At 44.1% G+C, this 18,269-nt stretch overlaps 3 protein-coding genes across 3 annotated transcripts in view; all 3 read right to left on the bottom strand.

Moving 5' to 3' along the window:
- The window catches only part of pdgfra (platelet-derived growth factor receptor, alpha polypeptide), a gene marked incomplete at both ends in the record, with an annotated part of 20,757 nt that extends 16,485 nt beyond the window's left edge, over positions 1-4,272 (bottom strand). Inside the window, 5 exons of the mRNA XM_080541487.1 lie at positions 478-640; positions 2,091-2,221; positions 2,756-3,022; positions 3,724-4,014; positions 4,215-4,272. Of these exons, the coding sequence (XP_080397613.1) occupies positions 478-640; positions 2,091-2,221; positions 2,756-3,022; positions 3,724-4,014; positions 4,215-4,272 (910 nt within the window). The remainder of the gene's footprint in view (positions 1-477; positions 641-2,090; positions 2,222-2,755; positions 3,023-3,723; positions 4,015-4,214) is intronic.
- Positions 4,273-11,691: 7,419 nt separating this feature from the next.
- On the bottom strand, positions 11,692-12,593 carry LOC308155860 (pancreas/duodenum homeobox protein 1-like; the record flags this gene model as incomplete). Its single annotated transcript, XM_080529229.1, has 2 exons — positions 11,692-11,956; positions 12,250-12,593. 2 exons carry the CDS (start codon positions 12,591-12,593, stop codon positions 11,692-11,694), a joined length of 609 nt encoding a protein of 202 aa, XP_080385355.1.
- A 4,089-nt stretch (positions 12,594-16,682) lies between these two features.
- Positions 16,683-17,652, bottom strand: gsx2 (GS homeobox 2; the record flags this gene model as incomplete). Its single annotated transcript, XM_080541556.1, has 2 exons — positions 16,683-17,023; positions 17,268-17,652. The coding sequence occupies 2 exons, from the start codon at positions 17,650-17,652 to the stop codon at positions 16,683-16,685; spliced, it is 726 nt and encodes a 241-aa protein (XP_080397682.1).
- Between the last annotated feature and the right edge of the window lie 617 nt (positions 17,653-18,269).

The raw sequence follows: 18,269 nt of genomic DNA, 5'->3' as shown, positions 1-18,269 counted from the left end.
GGAGTGAGAGGATGACAGACAGACAGAGGGAGGGAGGGAGAGAAGGAGAGAAGGAGAAGTCAAAGTCTGGCACACATCTGCTGAACCTATCCCATAAAACAGTAAACCTGATGATGAAAGCAGAGGTGTCCTTTTACTGAAGTGAGACACAGGACAGACCCCTCGTACCATGTTAATGCACTGTACTGAATCAAGGAAACTCTATTTAATAAAGGCTCACTTCAACCAAAAAGACGAGATTGATTCAAGTACCGTACTATTTCGCACACAAGCAAAATATTATTCAATTAAGCAAGTGCAATTCTATACATAAAGAAATAACAAATATATTTTTAGCAGTAAACATTACACAAGAGAGTATCAAAAGAACAGTCAATCTAAAACAGTGCAAGCGATGGATAATAAATATTGACCAACAAAAATGATTTCGGTGACGGGTTTTTTTCTGGTGAAGTTAGTTAGGGTTCGTTTAGGTACCGAAGACGGTGACGGCCACCCGGTTGGCCCGGACCTCTCCGGTGTCCTGGTTGGTGACAGAGCACTCGTAGAGGCCGCTGTCCTGGGCGGAGGCCTGGGGGACGCTGAGGGTGTAGACCACTCTGTCAGGGAGAGTCTGCCGCGTCTGGACCGCTTCCACAGCCTAGAGGAGCAGCAGAATGACATGTTGAACACACTATAGAAACACACACACACACATACACACCAAACACACATGCACAAAGCACACACACACTCACACACACACACACACACACACACACTCACACACACAAAGCACACGCTGCACACGCCGAAAACACACACACACACCCACACACAGTCTGTTCTCTCGTCTCTCCATGTCTCGGGAAATAGAATATCTTGTCTCTGTGCTTGTCTTCTGACCTTTTTTACAGGTTTAGTGTTTAATTCCATTTGTGGGTTTTGAGCTGCAGGGTGAGCTGTGTCTGCGTCCTAGGGCTGATGGCTAAAACACATGCAGGCCCACAGGAGATAAATCAGGATTGCGAGCCGTTTAAAAGCCTGTAATTGCAACTGAGACCAAAGCCAGGACTCAGGACTGCTGTGTCCTTCTTCCCCTAACTGTCTCTGGAAAAGCCTTTAGAGGAATCCCAGCACTAAAACAGACGCTCTGTCACACACGTATACACACGCACTCACACACACACACACACACACACACACACACACACACACACACACACACACACAAGCCTTTAGAGGAATCCCAGCACTAAAACAGACGCTCTGTCACACACGTATACACACACACACACACACACACACAAACACACACACACAAGTAGGCAAACAAACAGACAATCATTCCAGAGGGAAACACTATCAGCGTTCTTCTTCCCCCAACGCTCTGTCACACACGTGTACACACACACACACACACACACACACACACACACACACACACACACACACAGGGGCTAGGTAGAAATGGGGGCATATATCTGTTCTACACATCCCAAGGTCACTGAGGTCAACTGATTTACTGCCTTCCCTCTCGTTTGAACATCCTCTTTCCTTCCTCCCTCCCTCCCTTCGAGCCATTTGTCCTGAACTCTAACAAACAACTTTCTCACCACTACTGTGTCTGTTTCATAATAATAATCATCATAATCATAATAATAATCATATTTTATTTGCCATGCAATCAACTTGTCAATCAATTGTTGGAGTTTGGTATTTTTTGCTCAAGGCACAGGGTGAGCCATAGAGCAATTAGGGGTTAAGTGCCTTTCTTAAGGGTACATGCAGCTCCCTCCTGAAGCGGGGATCGAACCAGCAGCCTTTCCGATTGCTAGCCTGCCTAGCCTACGACCATGTCCTGTTTCGCTCTACTACTGCCCTGATGATGGACTACCCTGATGATGGACACAGTGCTGCAGCACCACAGAGGTTCTATACAGTTCTGTTCCTCTATCCCACACAAAGCCTGTCTGAGAATCAAACCAATCTTCAGAAAGAGGGGAGAGAAAGAGAGAGAGAGAGAGAGAGAGAGAGAGAGAGAGAGAGAGAGAGAGAGAGAGAGAGAGAGAGAGAGAGAGAGAGAGGGGGGGGGGCGAGGAGGTCCTTGCCTGTTTCCTGGGGTGGAGCCACTGTTGCAGGTAGGCCAGTCCTGTGGGGGCCACACAGGTGATGTTGAAGGGTTCCCCCAGCCTCACAGCCTCCTCGCTGGCCTTCACCTCCACATGGAAGTCCTTCATTTCTGCAGACCACCAAGCAAAGGATGTCAACAACAACAACAGTCATCTAGCAGGCCTCAGTCATCAACTCGTAAAAGATCAACGACCCCCACAGACAAACCCTGAGGTCATCTCTCTGAGTGGAGGGAGGCTGATGCCAACAACATCATCATCATCATCATCATCATCATCATCATCATCACAGTCTCTGACAGCAACAGCAATAATGAGAACTTGAAAAGTGATGTCATCTCCCCCCTGGGGGCGCTCGTGACATGATGTCATCACTCTCGCACCGGTGAGGTCACCAGACCCTAGTCTCTCTCTCAGCAAGGTAAACACTGTCACGAGAGAGAGTGTTCACAGCTGGACCTAGTTTTCCTCCGCTTCAGCCTACACACTTCTAACCCTCAGCCGATGGCTTCGTGGACTCCCCCGAGTCGTTACGGTGATGGTCGAGAGAGTGTTTCAAACCGACGTGATTTTGAAACAAAATGACCAAACCGAACACTTTCTCTCGTAAAAAAAGAAAAGAAAAGCATCTTCTGGATGTTTACCGTTGGTGTCCACCACCGTGTAGTTGACGCTGGTGGTCGTCACGCCGTTCGCCGAGGTCGTCTCACAGGCGTACTGTCCCGTCGGGAGTTCGGCGATGAAGCCCATTTTGTTTTCGTACGGAGCGGAGACCTCGACTCCGCTCGGAACTCTCTTTAGGATGACCTCCGACATGGGGTCGGACACTCTGCAAGGAATGACGGTCCCTTCAGGGAAGAGAGGTATGACCAGGTTTTCTGGGACCTCGGGTACAAACGGAAGCTCTGGATCTAGAGGGACAAAGCAAAGACGGGGGTTATTTGTTTGATCAGATCACTACAGGTCAGATGTGGATCAAATACATACGATGGGCTAAATCGAGTGCAGCTCAAATATTTGAGACATAAGTATTTGTGTCGGACCCAGGCCTGCTATACGGACTTCATTGCAATAAGGGCTGTATTTCCTGAAGACAGATGCAGTCTGTCTAATCCTAGACTCAAATGCATATTCAATTGAGATTTTCTATTGAAAATGTTATTATTACGTCCAGGGCGTAGGGAGGGCTGTTAGAGCTTAAATGGGCAATCTGAGATTCAAACTATAACAACATGTTGTCCCTCCCACTTGTTTTGGCTAAGAGGGATGGGGTGGAGAAAGTGTAGCCTAGGCCTAACTACTCTCAATTACATATACAGTGCTATGGATGCAAGGACTGACCATCCATGAGATGAACATAATAGTTTTGACCATGTTTAAAGCTGCACAATGTTTGTTAACATTTACATTGTTTTCCAACAATGAAGTAAACCCATCTATAGGTTGGGTTCTGATGGGGGTTAGACAGTTGAACTAAGCTCATGATAAGACATGGATAAGTTAATATTCTTCAAGAATCAAGTGCTATATTCATCAATCATAAATAAACAAACACGGATGTTGACCGAACATTGACCGATCAACTGAACTGCATTATCATAACAAGCCCTACCTGGGACAAAAACGTGTATTTCTGTCTCATTCTCATCCTCGAGGTTGGCGGCTGTTTCAGCATCTATGGTTTCATATCTGCATGTGTAATATCTGGTGTGCGCCCCGGAGGCGTTGTAGATGAAGAGCGTCGCCGTGTAATATCCAGGATAGACGAACGTGTTGTCCGGTAGGGGTTCCACCCAAGCGACCTTCTTTTTACCGGTACAGCTGATGTTGAACACTGAATTCTTCTCCAGAATAAACTCATCATCATTCGATACGATGGTCGGTGGCGACAGTTTGCAGGTCACTGAAAACATATAACCATTGATACATTTAATATTCTATAGGCACATAGGCTACAAAACAATGGACAGATTTAGCTTATGATAATAAAAAAAAACGGTGGTCCTCTCCAGATAGGCTAATAGCAGAGCTTTATTTAAAAATCGTGTTTATAAATGTTTTAGGCTATTCTATGGTATTTGGGGTATTTGGGGTCAAACTTACCTGAAAGAACCCCAAACAAGACAACCCCAATGATGAGATATGTCTTCATCATATCCATGATGACGGGTGTTTGGTAAACTGTAAAATAGAGAAACAGGCTCGTCAGACATGGACTAGGACTACCTGATGTGATGAGGAATCAAATTGGTAAAATTGCAACAACAAAAGAACAACAACAGGAGAAAGTCTCCACTTTCTATAGCCTACGCCTTTTGGATAACATTACAGTTTAATCAATTACAAGTCATTATATTATCTTTTACTATCCCCAGTAGGCCTAAAACCTATGACTGTTCTCTTGTTTGAACTATCGTGAATCAGATCGTGAATCAGAAAGCACACATTGAGTCATGTAGGTTAAAGCAGTGATGATGGTCTCCCGGGATGTTAATAAAACGTTGGACCGTGATCGAGTCCGCGTCCAGGAGAGTTTGAGTTGAGTTGAGACTTTAGGTCCGCTAGGGGGCGACAGAGGCCTACAAATGTTGCCCTGTATCGCGTGTCGGACATTCTCTCATCGGGTTGCAACTTTTTTCTCCAGGTTTCTTCAGAAGGAAAGTTTCTTTGTTGCCTTTTTCCATGTCATCGAAATAGCCTATGCTATGCAACTTACATCAAAATTGTTCGTGTATTGCCCGCTCATTTTTCTCTGAACAATGTTTATTTTTTTCTACCAAACTGTATTATTATGTTCTGATTGATTGATTTCTCTCTGAATTAATTGAAAATGTGATTGCATTGATCGACTAAGATAATACATCAAGCTGTTTGCATAAGTCTATAGGCCTACCAGTAAACTGGAACTGAACATGTAACCATTTAGCCTACATATGGTTTTGAATAGGCTATAACCTAAGCTTAGCAACTATAGGCAAAACCAAGTTGTTCATCATCTGGGTGTAATCGCTGTTGGTCACGGACCTTTGGCCGACAGGCATTCACTGGTCTGGCTGTTATCTCTCTCTGCTTGTCTGTCTGTCTGCCTGTGTGTCTGTCTGTCTGTGTGTCTGTCTGTCTGCTCGTCTGGACCCTGTTATGTTCGGACGCTGGATTCCTTCACCGCACAATCAGAAACTGCAGCGAGAATTTTTGCACTTTCTGCATTATGAAAAACTCAAAAGTCGTTTCTTTTGTCAATTTTAACCGTCATCATTTAAGATGAACGTGTGACCTGTAACCTATTTTAAATCATATAGCCTAGGTATTTAAAATCAGAATCAGAAATCAGAATTAAATGTAAATGTCCTTATCTGTATTATGTTCATCAATTAAAATCCATAGGCCTATTAGCCTAATTCATCCAGTAAAATGTAATTGTCTGATACATTTTTCTTTTCTTTTTTTCATATCCAATGCTGACAAAACAGAAGGCTCAAGTCTGGAGGAGCGTGGAGAGCAGCTTGTGTTCGCCCACTCTGGCTCATCCGAGACGGGCTAATTATCCCTGGCAAACCCGGGCTTTGCGAGAGACTGTAGTAATGAAGCGACCCCACTTGAAATACTCTGCACAGCAAACATTTGCATGGGAATCCTGTGGACACATAATCCGCTTTGACACATTTGCGCACCCTCGTTGTTTCAAAGTAATTTTGTTAGTGGCTTCGCTAGACGCCCCCCTCGCCTCCTCCCTCGCCCCCCACCAACACACTCCGGACAAATGTGTGAGCAAACGCGCCGTTCTGCTGGTCCTGACGCTTTCGAGCAACAGCTGACAGTGGGTTGTTTCAGCAAACTGTCCTCCACACATAAAACTCGTCAATTCAATCCCACATGTGCCAAATTGATTTTCATGGGAATATAGCGAAGGGAGAATCGGGCGAGTCTAAAGATAGCATTGCGAAATGAAGAGACTGACAGGCAGCAATTACACTGAAACATGTCCAAAAGTCGGGCAGCAAGTTTTATTTAGGCCTAAGATAAATTAAATTATCTCGTTTTACCGTTATAGGCTATTTGTGCAGCGCATAATTCATATCTTGTGGTAATCTTAGATATGTTTGTGCTGCTTTGACCCAATTAATTGTCGTTTATTGCCCCAATTGCCCATTGGTGGCATATTTGTGGGCATTCAATTTATGTGCAAGATCAAATTTCTGAAGCACTGAAAGTACATCCAACCACGAAAAGGGTTATTTAGCCTACTATTACTCGGCTTTTTGGTCGTGTTAGAATCACTGTTCCCTTGTAATTCCATTCGGATTCAGCCCGCGTCCCATCTCTGTCAGCCATAATTCCACACATTCCGCGCACGGGAACGAAAACAACTTGAAATCCAATTTCCAATGTGTTTCCCATTAAATGCCAGGGCAGCATCCCACAATGGATCCTTAGTCCTTGAGGTGACACCTCCAGCTGTGAGGCCGAATCTGAGCGCTTTTATCCAGCCAAGTCAGCGACATCCCTCCGCTTTTGCCCTGCATCCGGAGGTGAGACCATATGTTGCATGAAAAACGGAATTCCGTCCAAAAATGTAGGCTAATGCACAGTGCAGCCTGCAAAGTATGCATCTTCGAAAGTGTCCAAACGTGTGTTGAAACGTTTCCTCGTCGCGAAATGAATGCCCCCCAAAAATGCGATGGATCCAGTGAATGATTTTTTTTATAGGCTAAATTAGACTATAAAAAGATATCAGCCTATATGCATTTATAAGAACGACCAATTACATTTTAAGTTAATCGGTTTGAATTCGCCCCATGAATTCCTCATCAAAACCTTGAGAAAACAATCGTTTTCAAAAGTTTGGGAAAATGAGAAAAATGGGATTATGATCGACTCAAAATGAGATTATTCATGTCAAATACAATACCTGTTTTTATTCCTTTGGATTATGCCTCTTTGGTTATAGAAATCCCAGTGTGAATAGATCCAGGAGCATTAAACGCTCCGCTGTAGCCAGGGTCCTGGTGGTGTAGCTGGGGTTAGATCCTCTCAGAAGTGGTCCTTCACTGGGACAGCCAGCATATGGGGAGGCAGGCACCTAGTACTGTGGCTGGGGTAGTCCTCAGAGCAGCATTATGCGCCCTCCGTCTGTGTCCACGGCCGCTGCAGAAATGCGCTCGAGCTACAGCGACCTGTAATTGATTCAATGTTACAGTCCATCCTTCCCAAGAAAGTAATAATCTGGCTCAAAGTAAATAACTCTCAGGAAATGACCCCCCTCTCCTCCCCTCCAGCTCTGGGGTGTGCCTTTCAAAGTAAGAGTCCCATGATTTTCTCAATGAGACGATGTGAGAGTCAGATTTCTTTGCTCTGCAGGGAAAAAAGGGGGACATTTCACAAATGTTTTCCAAAGTGCAGGAACCAGTTAAGTGGGCCGTTTACATTAAAAAAAATATACAGGAATGTTCGTGTTTTAAGACAAACAATGTCAGCGTTGTGCTGAGGTGCATCACATCTGACCAGACATTACACAAATAACAACATGACAACAACAACAACATAACACATCTTGTTTCATGAGAATTTTTATTTTTTTATTTTTTTGAAGCCACAGAGCTGACTGATATGTGCTCACAGGTAGGCAATGCAGCCTACATACATGCAATCTTACAACGGTGCAGATGGAGGATAATAGAATGGCTGACCAACAAACATGGAGGTGAATCCCAGCCCAGACACACATAGAGGGCGCTCCAATACCATTAAACACATCTCTACCATCCAGCTGGATTCAGTACAACTATGCAAGAGGGAACGACATGTCATTTTTGCGTTTATTCATCCTGATTCTTTTGCGCAATATGTTTTGAAGAAATCAAATACGTGAAAAAAGTGTGTTTTTGTTTTGGTTGGTTGGCACACTCATGCTTTTGTTGTTGACTACAATGTGACCCCCCAGCCCCCTTCCCCCTGAGGCTGTCCATAGGTTAACCCAGACCAGGATAATGGGTCATTATTATGAATTACCTATCTCCCTGCGCTCAGCGACGCGGAGTCAGGCCGGTGTTCAAGGAGCGGAGCCCCCCGGGGCTGTCCGAGCCCCAACCCCCCAGCCGCAACTCTCTGAGCGGCACATCCAGCGGTGCCCGCCCCGCAGCGGTGCCTCTCAGAGAAACACACATCTCCACAGCCGCTCGGCGCAATGACTTCCACATGCTCCCTCAGTCGAAACGCGCAAAAGAACAGTGTCCCTTGTTCTCCAAACAAAGGAGTCACATTTTTAGTGCCTCAAACGGGTCGAGGAGGTTCTTATTTGTGGCTTTTTTTTTTTAAGATCCAAAATCTAAGTGAATCTTTGAGCATTAAGAACTCTCGGCCAAAGGTTCGGCCCTTCTTGCGGCCTCTAATAAACGTTAGTCCCTCTGCAGTTTTGCTAAACGTTTGACTCAAACTCTGTTTAAGGCTATTCAAACGTTCCCCTCTTGACCGACTGTTCACGTGTCCTCGTGTCAACTAATTTCTATCACGATGGTTCTTGTCAACATGTAAACGCGTTTTTATGATATGATATGATATGATTCAATTTGGCTGTTTATTCAACATTCCGCACTCATAAACAGAGAGGAGTGTCCACTGTGGCGCAATCCAGAGGGACAGTTTAGTGCGTCAACAGTCGTCTCTCTCTCTCTCTCTCTCTCTCTCTCTCTCTCTCTCTCCTTCTCTCTCCCTCCCTCTCTCCCTCTCTCTCTCTCCCTCTCTCTCTCTCTCTCTCTCTCTCTCTCCTTCTCTCTCCCTCCCTCTCTCCCTCTCTCTCTCTCTCTCCCTCTCTCTCCCTCCCTCTCTCTCTCTCTCTCTCCTTCTCTCTCCCTCCCTCTCTCCCTCTCTCTCTCTCCCTCTCTCCCTCTCTCCCTCCCTCCCTCTCTCCCTCTCTCTCTCTCTCTCTCTCTCTCACACACACACACACACACACATACGGATAGATAAAGAAAGAAAGAGCGAAAGAAGAGAGATAGAGAGAGAAAGAGAGAGAGACGGAATCCGCAAAAGCCAGTGTGAATAGAGGATGAGCGAATATCCATACAGACACGGTGTTTGGCCACGGCAGACTGGATTAGGCCTACCATAATGAAGCAAGTATCCACAAGGGGGCGTTCAGATATCTTGGGTTTAAACGGGGGGCTTTTGGTCCATTGTTTAGGCCCCACTGACAGGGCTTTTTCCAGACCGGTGAGTGACTAATTCCAGCAGCATGACGAGGACATTAGAGTGCTGCCAGGAGAGCCGACACATTCCACGTCCCTAAGGCTTCTGTAATACCGTATTAACACAAATAATGTGTCATATATAAGAGCTTCTATAGAAACTCCACAATACGAATAGTAATGTATAAACTATTACATAGGCTATGTCTCTGTGTTGCCTCTAATGGCTGAATAATGATCGGAAATTCGCGTCTAAAAGGCGATTTTATATAATTTGATCCGAATTATAGCGTAGGCTATATGTTAAAGCCCCACATTAGTGTAGCCTATTTATCCATACCAAGTGGGGGGGGGGAAGCAAACACATTTTCACACTGCTTAACGCATGGTTAGACATATCTTATGTGCTTACCTCTTGTGGCATTTCATAATAGCACATTTAGTTGTTCATGCTTGTTTGAAGCTAGAGCCCTAATTTGTTTACAATGTCTGAGAACAACAATCGTTTAATAATAACTTTTTTATTTGTATAGCACTTTTCCTGCAAACGTTGCAACTTTAAGGTCCTCGTTGGTTTGGTTATATGATACGGTAAAACAGTTAATATCATTGCAGCTTTTAGAGGTCATATTCACAACCAAGGATTAGCCTATTTCATTCTTTGAATCTCCTGAAAATATTGCTGAGTCAGTTGAAGTTAGACGGCTCTAATGGTAGGCTAATCGCCACAGAAATATGACCACACTCAACCAAACTATGTTTATGACCTCACCGCAATATTTGATACGGTTGTTACTATTGCACATGGTCAATGAATCGACTGCTGTTTCTAGCAGCTAGCCATCAGTGTCTCATCCAGAGATCCACACACACACACACACACACACACACACACACACACACACACACACTCCTGTGTGTCTGGGTACGTGTCCTGTGGTCCAGTCTAGGAGTCTCCCCCCCCTAGAGCTGTCCAGCGTGCTGAATGGTGCCCTGCTGACTGGGCTATCTTATCATGTCCCGCCCACATTAAGGTGCAGGCTGTTCCACTTCCATGCAAACATACATGCCCTTATCTTCATATTCTAACAACAGGCAAATGTTCGTGCACGTTCGTGCCTAGTTAAGCTATACATTTCTCTGAAATAAATGTGTATTTTTCTCAAAATGTTTGGACATAGACCTAACCAGAGTGAACCAGTAATATTCAAATTATTCATATTTATGAATGAATTCATAAGCCCTCTGATAGGCCTGCTGAATCTATCATAGGTTACAACAACCTTATGACACGATGCCTCGGGTACATGAAAGCAACTTAAAACAACAACAAACAAATTACCAAAAAAGGTGGTAGATTTAAGCCCTGTAAAGCCAAACGTTAACGGTTTTGTTGATTTCTGTTGATGTGTGTTGCTGGGAGACCTGGATTTGCCACCAACGTAGGTGACAGGAGTGACATCATTTGTTTGATCAAACTTGGGGGGCAAAAGTCATACTTGTAGCTACTGGTAATTTTCTCCGAGATACACGGAGCCATGTCGACACTGCCCCTGCAATGTGCATTGTCCCTCAATTTGAAAAGGTTTTTGTTATCTTGAAATTCTATAAACGTTGGCATACAATCGAAAAAGGAAACCATATCTTAAACCACTAATCAATCATTTGTCTAAAAATCACAGGTGTTTTACGCCCTTATGACAGACCTTACTTGAAACCAAAGGCCACGGCTAAATGAAGTTGGCTGCTATGCTGTGCATGCGATATGTAATATAGAAGGCAAGTTATAGACCATTGTATATCCTACAAATAGGCTAAAGGTAACTATAACTCATTCATACCATTGAACCAGTCAATTAATTCAATAAATGTATTTTCCCATGCGCTATAGGCCTATCATGAACGTTTAGATTGAGACGCAAGGAATGACAGTTGATTCAAGTTCAAGGAGGCGGACAATTGTGATTAGGCTTACAATGGACATGAAAACGCCATGTCTTTTTATTCAGACAAGATTGCACTCTGAGGCCGAGGCAATATTTTAGATTAGGCTACGGTAAAGCTCTATTAATACCTAGGCCCCGGTGAACAAGAAATAATTACAATTACAATGGGTGGTACACTCATCCTACAGCCTACATGTAAAAAGTCCACATATTATTTGAGAAGTGCTCATTAGATGAATGATTCAAAATCTCGCAAATTCACATGTTATATCCTAATGAAATTGAATAATAAGGCATTCGCCTTTAACCCACCTAGACCATCTATCAGGTGTGTATGTATAATATAGTGCAAAGTCATCCAATTTATCATATCTATCATGTGTGTATGTATAATATAGTGCAAAGTCATCCAATTTAAAAAATAAAAAAAGAATAATAACGTGATCAATGCTAGTCCTTGGTTGAGGGCTCCCGTTCGGGATCGGATGGCTTTCTTGTTTTTTTGTCTTTCGATTCCTCTTTTTTCCACTTCATCCGCCGGTTTTGGAACCATATTTTGATATGTCTCTCTGTGAGGTTGAGCGTGGTAGCCAGCTCGTACCTGCGCGGCCTAGAGATGTACTTGTTAAAGAGGAACTCCTTCTCCAGCTCCAGCAGCTGGGCCCGGCTATAGGCCGTACGGTTCCGCTTGTGCTCGTCCGGCTGCTGAGAGTAACAATCACCTTTAATAATGAAAACATGAAAAAGCAGAAGAAAGATATCCATTGTTTAAAGAGTGTATCATCTGATATGTAGTGTTGTGTATTTTCATTCATAAGGTTATGCTTAGATGACCCTTCTTTGCAATCTGAGGCCACCTGATTTGCTCTCGTCTCGTTAATTTCACACTTGTTTAACTGTCATTAGAATATAATAGCATGTCATGTAGCCTATATATCGGCTGATATGCAGTTTGAAACATTAAACATTTAGAGTGATCATAAACCACATAACGAAACATCTTACTACTAACCGTGAGGTGACTGACACGGATGGACTCTGGAGCTCCTCATCCAGGGGAACGGCGCCTGCCCTGATGTGGATTCCCCCTCCTCTCGGCTCTGCCCCGGCCGGTAGTGATCCGTTACACAGCCCCGGTCCGGTAAGCAGTCGTTATCTTGTGTCTGACTAGGGGTCGAGTATTGGCATGGCGGTAGATCAAAGGGCAGGATCAAATTCCCCTTGCTCCGGTTATCAGCAGAGGTACAAGGGGGCAGGAGAATCCGTACCTGGTCTGTGGAGTAGCGGCAGGAGGGCAGGTTATAGTCGTCTGGAGACTGTGGTTGTTGTTGGTAAATATCTGAAGTCTCCATAAATGTACCCGACAAAAGCATTTGTAATGCGTCCATGCGTCCCTGCAATGTATCCAAAGTGAGGCCACTACCTATACCTACCTACCTACCTGCCTGACTGTGCACCTGTGGCACTAATCATGTGACCCGCTGATACAAAACGAATTATTGGCTATGGGCCAGGCTGAGTTTGCGTTGGTGTAAAGTTTGCTCAGTTACAAGTTAAAACAGAGACATTAATGTACAGGTTATCTTAACCAACGTTTTAAGATGGATATGTTATGCCTATAATTACAAACAAACAAACAAAAAAATATATGCAACCTAGCTTCGTTTTTCATTATGCTAGTATACTAACCTGCATGTAATAATTCCTTTCAACAGTGTCACGCATTGTGCGTAGCCTACATTGAGTAAGAGAATCAGTCCGTGTTTAACCACCCTTCGTAATCAAAGGGGTGTATAATTGATTTTCTTTGTACATATGTAAAGCTGTCATTCAGCACGACGGAGTTAGCTGATAAAAAGCGACCGGCTCCTTTTATGGAGCAATCATGAACACATGTAATAGGGCAGGGATTAGTAATGCTGTTCTTAAACACACACACACACACACACACACACACACACACACACACACACACACACACAAACATACATCGACCGCCTATGTGTTCTTTTTTTTCTTTTTTTTTGCCTGATATAATATTGACCAAGACATGCCCATGACAACTCAGTGTTTGGTAGACCTAGAAAATGGCTTTTCACGAATTAATGTTCTACATTGTAGGCTACTAATATTCTATATATCAATAGTCTGTTTTATCATCTTAATTGGTTGTATTCTCATTTTTGAGTTGTGCAAAGTAAGCTGTGGAGAAGAAAAACGATATATTCAGTATATTGTCCACTCTTTTGCAGAGCTATTCATTATTAATTTAGCCACTAAATGCAGTTGATGATTTAAGAGGCACGCTCTAACGCAACAAAAGAATTGATTTTAAAGTGGTTGACACTTTTGAAAGGGCCTATTCTGAGGAGCATGACAAAAGCTCATGGCACATATTGTGTGGTGACCGGGTTCCCTCTAGATGAAGTCACCAAAGACAGCATTGATGGGACACGTGTCCACAATTCACAGTTCCATCATTTTTTTTAAACAAGTCCCACACCGGACACTCCTGAACCCATGCCTCGACGCAGACCCAGATGAGTCATGCGTCCTCAAAGTCCTCAAAGTCCAAAGACTCAGATAAGAGGCGGGTCGTATAGGGCCGAAATTGGACTTGCAGATTCATGGCCGGAGAGGAGCTCTCTGCCTGGCAAAGACACAACCTTTTTTTTTTTAGGCACTGACGACACTTGAGTTTGCTCCTATATCTTCACACGAGACAGCAGCTGCAGACTGATGAAAAGCAGTATTATTAATTGTCCTTTGTCATGCGTAATTGCCACATTTCAATAGTCATTCTATCGTCTTTTAGAATGGCTGGTTTTGGTCGCTATTGTGTTGGAGTAGACTTCATTTCCCCTCATCACGAGTAGGACTATAGTAGCAAGTCTCAATTTGACATTCCACAATAGTTGTTGGATGACGATACGATAGGTCTACATCATGACACGGTCATGTGCATTTGTGAATACCATGGCACACGGAATATTCTAGGGTTAAAAGAGTAGGCCTATAGCACTTGTAACAGGCTATGCAACAGACTATAGCCAACACATGCAGGGGTGTTTTATTTTCTTTATATTTACTTAGTCTCATAGTCGTACCATGGCCTGACGGTATAATGCACTCCAAATGAGCTTCGGCCTGTAGAGGACTGACAGTTCGAGGTCAGGCCCCGTCGGTCTGAAAGGGGGGAGACATTCCCAAAACGGCAGTTAACTCCATTGTTAATCGGTTTTAATGTGCGGTGGTCTTTCACTCTCACACCTGCGAGGGGTGAACTCTAATTCGATTAATAGGAACTTCAATATATATTCATTAGATGGCTTTCCCTCAATAATATATGATCACCAGCGGGATGTGAAAAGAGACCATTTATTCCCACTCTGAATGGGTCTGCGTGGGACCAAAACTTCACCTGCTTCCCCTCTCAATTAGGAATGTATCCCAAACGACAGAAACGAGTTAAATTAACCGTTAGCTAATTTGCTATCGCCCCTCCTACGTAATCCTCCCATTTTCAGCATGCCCCCTCAATTTACCATAAGTTGAAAGGTTCAAATAGTGCTTAATGAAACAGTGACTAAATCGTTCTCTCGCCTCGGAGGAACCCTGTAGCTGTCTCTTCAAAGCCCTCAGAACCCACAGCCGTCGGGGGTCTAGGCTAAATGCGAGTCCCAAGACAGGACAATCCAACCTGTCAAAGCCTTTGCCCAGTTCTATATATCCCTTTTCCGTGGTTTCGAAGCAATTGCAGCATAATCAGCTAACGTGGGACTGAAACTGCAATTAAACTCCTTTTGGATAACCAAAACCTCTACAAAAGCGGACATAACACGGACGATTGTAGACTATTGCCTTGGTACAGAGGCTTAATCGGCGAGCCCTTTGTGGTCTGGACAGGAGAAAATAAGATATGTAGACCCACACTTTCATGCTAGCCTCCTCTGTTTTAATGTAGTGTGCATGGTCTGGCTATAATTATAGAATAAAACTACTATAGGTACTACTACTACTACTACTACTACTACTACTACTACTACTACTACTACTACTACTACTACTACTACTACTACTACTACTACTAAAACCCACCTTTAAATGACTAAATAATTAAATTATGATTATTTAATGATTGGAGCACTTTGAGCTGCAACGTTTGCAGGAAAAGTGCTATACAAATAAAGGTTATTATTATTATTATTATTATTATTACTACTACTGCTGCTGCTACTACTATTATTATTATACGTATTATTAATAATAATAACAATATATATCATATTATATATAATAATAATAATAATAATACACTATATAGGCAAAACCTAGTTGTGTTAAATGATTTATCTATCGTATTTAAATAAGTCCTTTCATTACAAGTTACGAAGAGCAGAAAAACAGAGAGAGAGAGAGAGAGAGAGAGAGAGAGAGAGAGAGAGAGAGAGAGAGAGAGAGAGAGAGAGAGAGAGAGAGAGAGAGAGAGAGAGAGAGAGAGAGAGAGAGAGAGAGGGAATAATTAACTAAAGACAGCAGTGAGCTGTAAGTTTTCTATGTGACAGTGTAGGCGACTTAATTAAGAGACCAATTCCGCCCAGGCCCGCTGGCCCCTTTATCAGCCTGTCACCTCCACAGAGAGGGACACAATGCCGCGGGTAACCCGAGCAGGCGCACCTCCCCGTGGGATGGCCACTGGCACTGCCAGCTCCCGTCTTCAAAACAAACGGAAAATGTCAAGTTTTGTAAATCATTGCTGGGCCTCCATGAATCCCCAGCGCTATCAAGGACACCTGTCTGGTGATGTGACTGCTTCCCTTCGTATTAACAGGCATTGGGATACGACTTGACCAATCCTCATCCTCACACGTATGGAGGCTAATTCCAAGACAGATGCAGGACACTATAAAGAAAATCAGCAACAATAACTCTAATTCAGCAATGTTTTATTAGAATAAATACAAATATACATATTTTAATAGTCTGCAGACACATGTTCACTTGGAGGGATCTCAGATATCAAACAGATTGGATGAACGGCCGTCATAGCCGCACTGATAAATATTGATCTTTAAGCAGAGGAAGATACTGTACCAAGCATTGTATGACAACTACTGAGGAGATGAAACTTTGACGTTGGTTTGAACCCTTGGGAGGATTACACACCACATGTATGTTCCAGAGTGTTTTTTTTTGTTGAATTTTTTAAATGACAGTTTGGAAACATTATTCACAATTTGTTCTCATAACAGTAAACATTAAATTACGCAGCCCTACAATACACAGTTAAACCAGTGGCAAATCAGCAATATTCCCATACTTCTTCTCAAGCATTTTACGGCCCTGAGTTCGTCTGAAGTGGCGGAATCCATGTTGAAACACAGTTGCCTACACTAAGTGCCAGTCGTGGAATGCTAGTCCGTAGTTAGTGACGATGCCCGTCAGATTGGCGAGATCTCCTTCTCCTCCAACGCGGAGGCGGGTGACAGGGACTCCTCGTCCTCTGACCGCGGGTAGTCCGTGTGGCCGCTGGCGCACTTGCAACCGCCGTGCCCGCTCCTCTGGGTGCCCTTGCCCTCCTTCTTGTGCTTCACCCTGCGGTTCTGAAACCAGATTTTAACCTGTTTCTCCGACAGGTTCAGATACGTGGCGATCTCGATTCTTCTGAGTCGCGAGAGATACATATTAGAGGAGAACTCCCTCTCCAGTTCCAGGAGTTGCGTGCTGGTGAACGCCGTGCGCATTCTCTTCCCATTCTGAATGTGACTGCTCTCGGAGGCGCCTGTTGAGGACAGAACAATTTAGCCAAACCTTGTCGTTCAATTAAACCCACTAACACTGCATTCTACGCAAATAGTAACCTAGAATTCTCCGCGCGTAATTTCCGTGCGTAACTGTGATTACTCCAACATCCCGTTTGATTTGTGTATAGCGGTATGAGCCATTTTAACATGTTTTGCTATGAATTGACAGCTAGTTAAACTATGTTACACAGGTAGACAGAGATAGCCCATTTTGCTGCTTACCTATGGAGAGACAGTGGTACCTCCTGGGGTCTGTGACGCTGTAGGTGGGCGTGCAGACAGGTGGGTGTCCTGAGTGCGCCAGCGCCGAAGTCTGTTGGTGTGCGTGTGGTATCCTGTTACAGTACTGCGTCTCCGGGTACGGACTTTTCAGCATTGGAATGCCGCCGCGAGAAGAGTGGATGTGGGACGTGACGCAAAGCGGGCAGACGCAGAAAGTGCCGCTCTTCCTGGACGGGCACAACGGCGCGTTGACTGTCATCATACTGGGCGCGTGCATGCTGATGGGGATAAGGAAGTCGTGTCCTGGATGGTGGTGCTCGTTCAGAGGCACGGGGCGCACCGTGTCCTTGATAATCAAAGAGTCGACATAAAAGGATCTCGACATGGCTGCAGAACGATATGCGGTCGGTATTGCTCCTTGCGCAAAAAGGTGGCCGTTTCTCATCTGAAGCCCTCGGGATCTCGGAAGGTGCTTATGTTTGATGGTTCAACAAAAGGGACCCCGGAGAGGGCTGGCTCTAGCGTCACCCACGTGCGCACCCGGCTCCGAGGGCTTCAGAACGGCAATTGACCCAAAGCACGTGATGCTTCAGAGATCTTCCAATCAAAATCTCCACATTTACTCATTTTACCCCCCAATATCAAGACGCACTGGAAAAAAGCCCTGTCGATCAAAACGTCACAAACCAATATCATTAATTTGTGTGAGGCAGTTTGCAAATTGCAATGTCAGAACATCAGCAGTAATACGAATCTGTGCTTTTCATAGCCCTTGCGTGCAAATATATAATTGGTTTGAACCTTGTTTTGAACAATACATATCAATACAAAATACACCCAACTCAAACACTGTTGGATACTGTCTGGTTATATGTGAGGTTCATTTGAACTCCAGCTCGTGAGCCCTGATAGTCTCTGTCAGCAGTGATACAGGTAAGTGCGTCCAAAGTCAAGAAGGCCTAACTGATTGACTGCACACTCTAAAACAATAGCCTCCATAGG

This window comes from Nansenia antarctica, assembly GCF_963989245.1.
Source record: "Nansenia antarctica genome assembly, chromosome: 1".
NCBI lineage: Eukaryota > Metazoa > Chordata > Actinopteri > Argentiniformes > Microstomatidae > Nansenia > Nansenia antarctica.
This window is presented reverse-complemented; position numbering and strand designations above follow the sequence as displayed.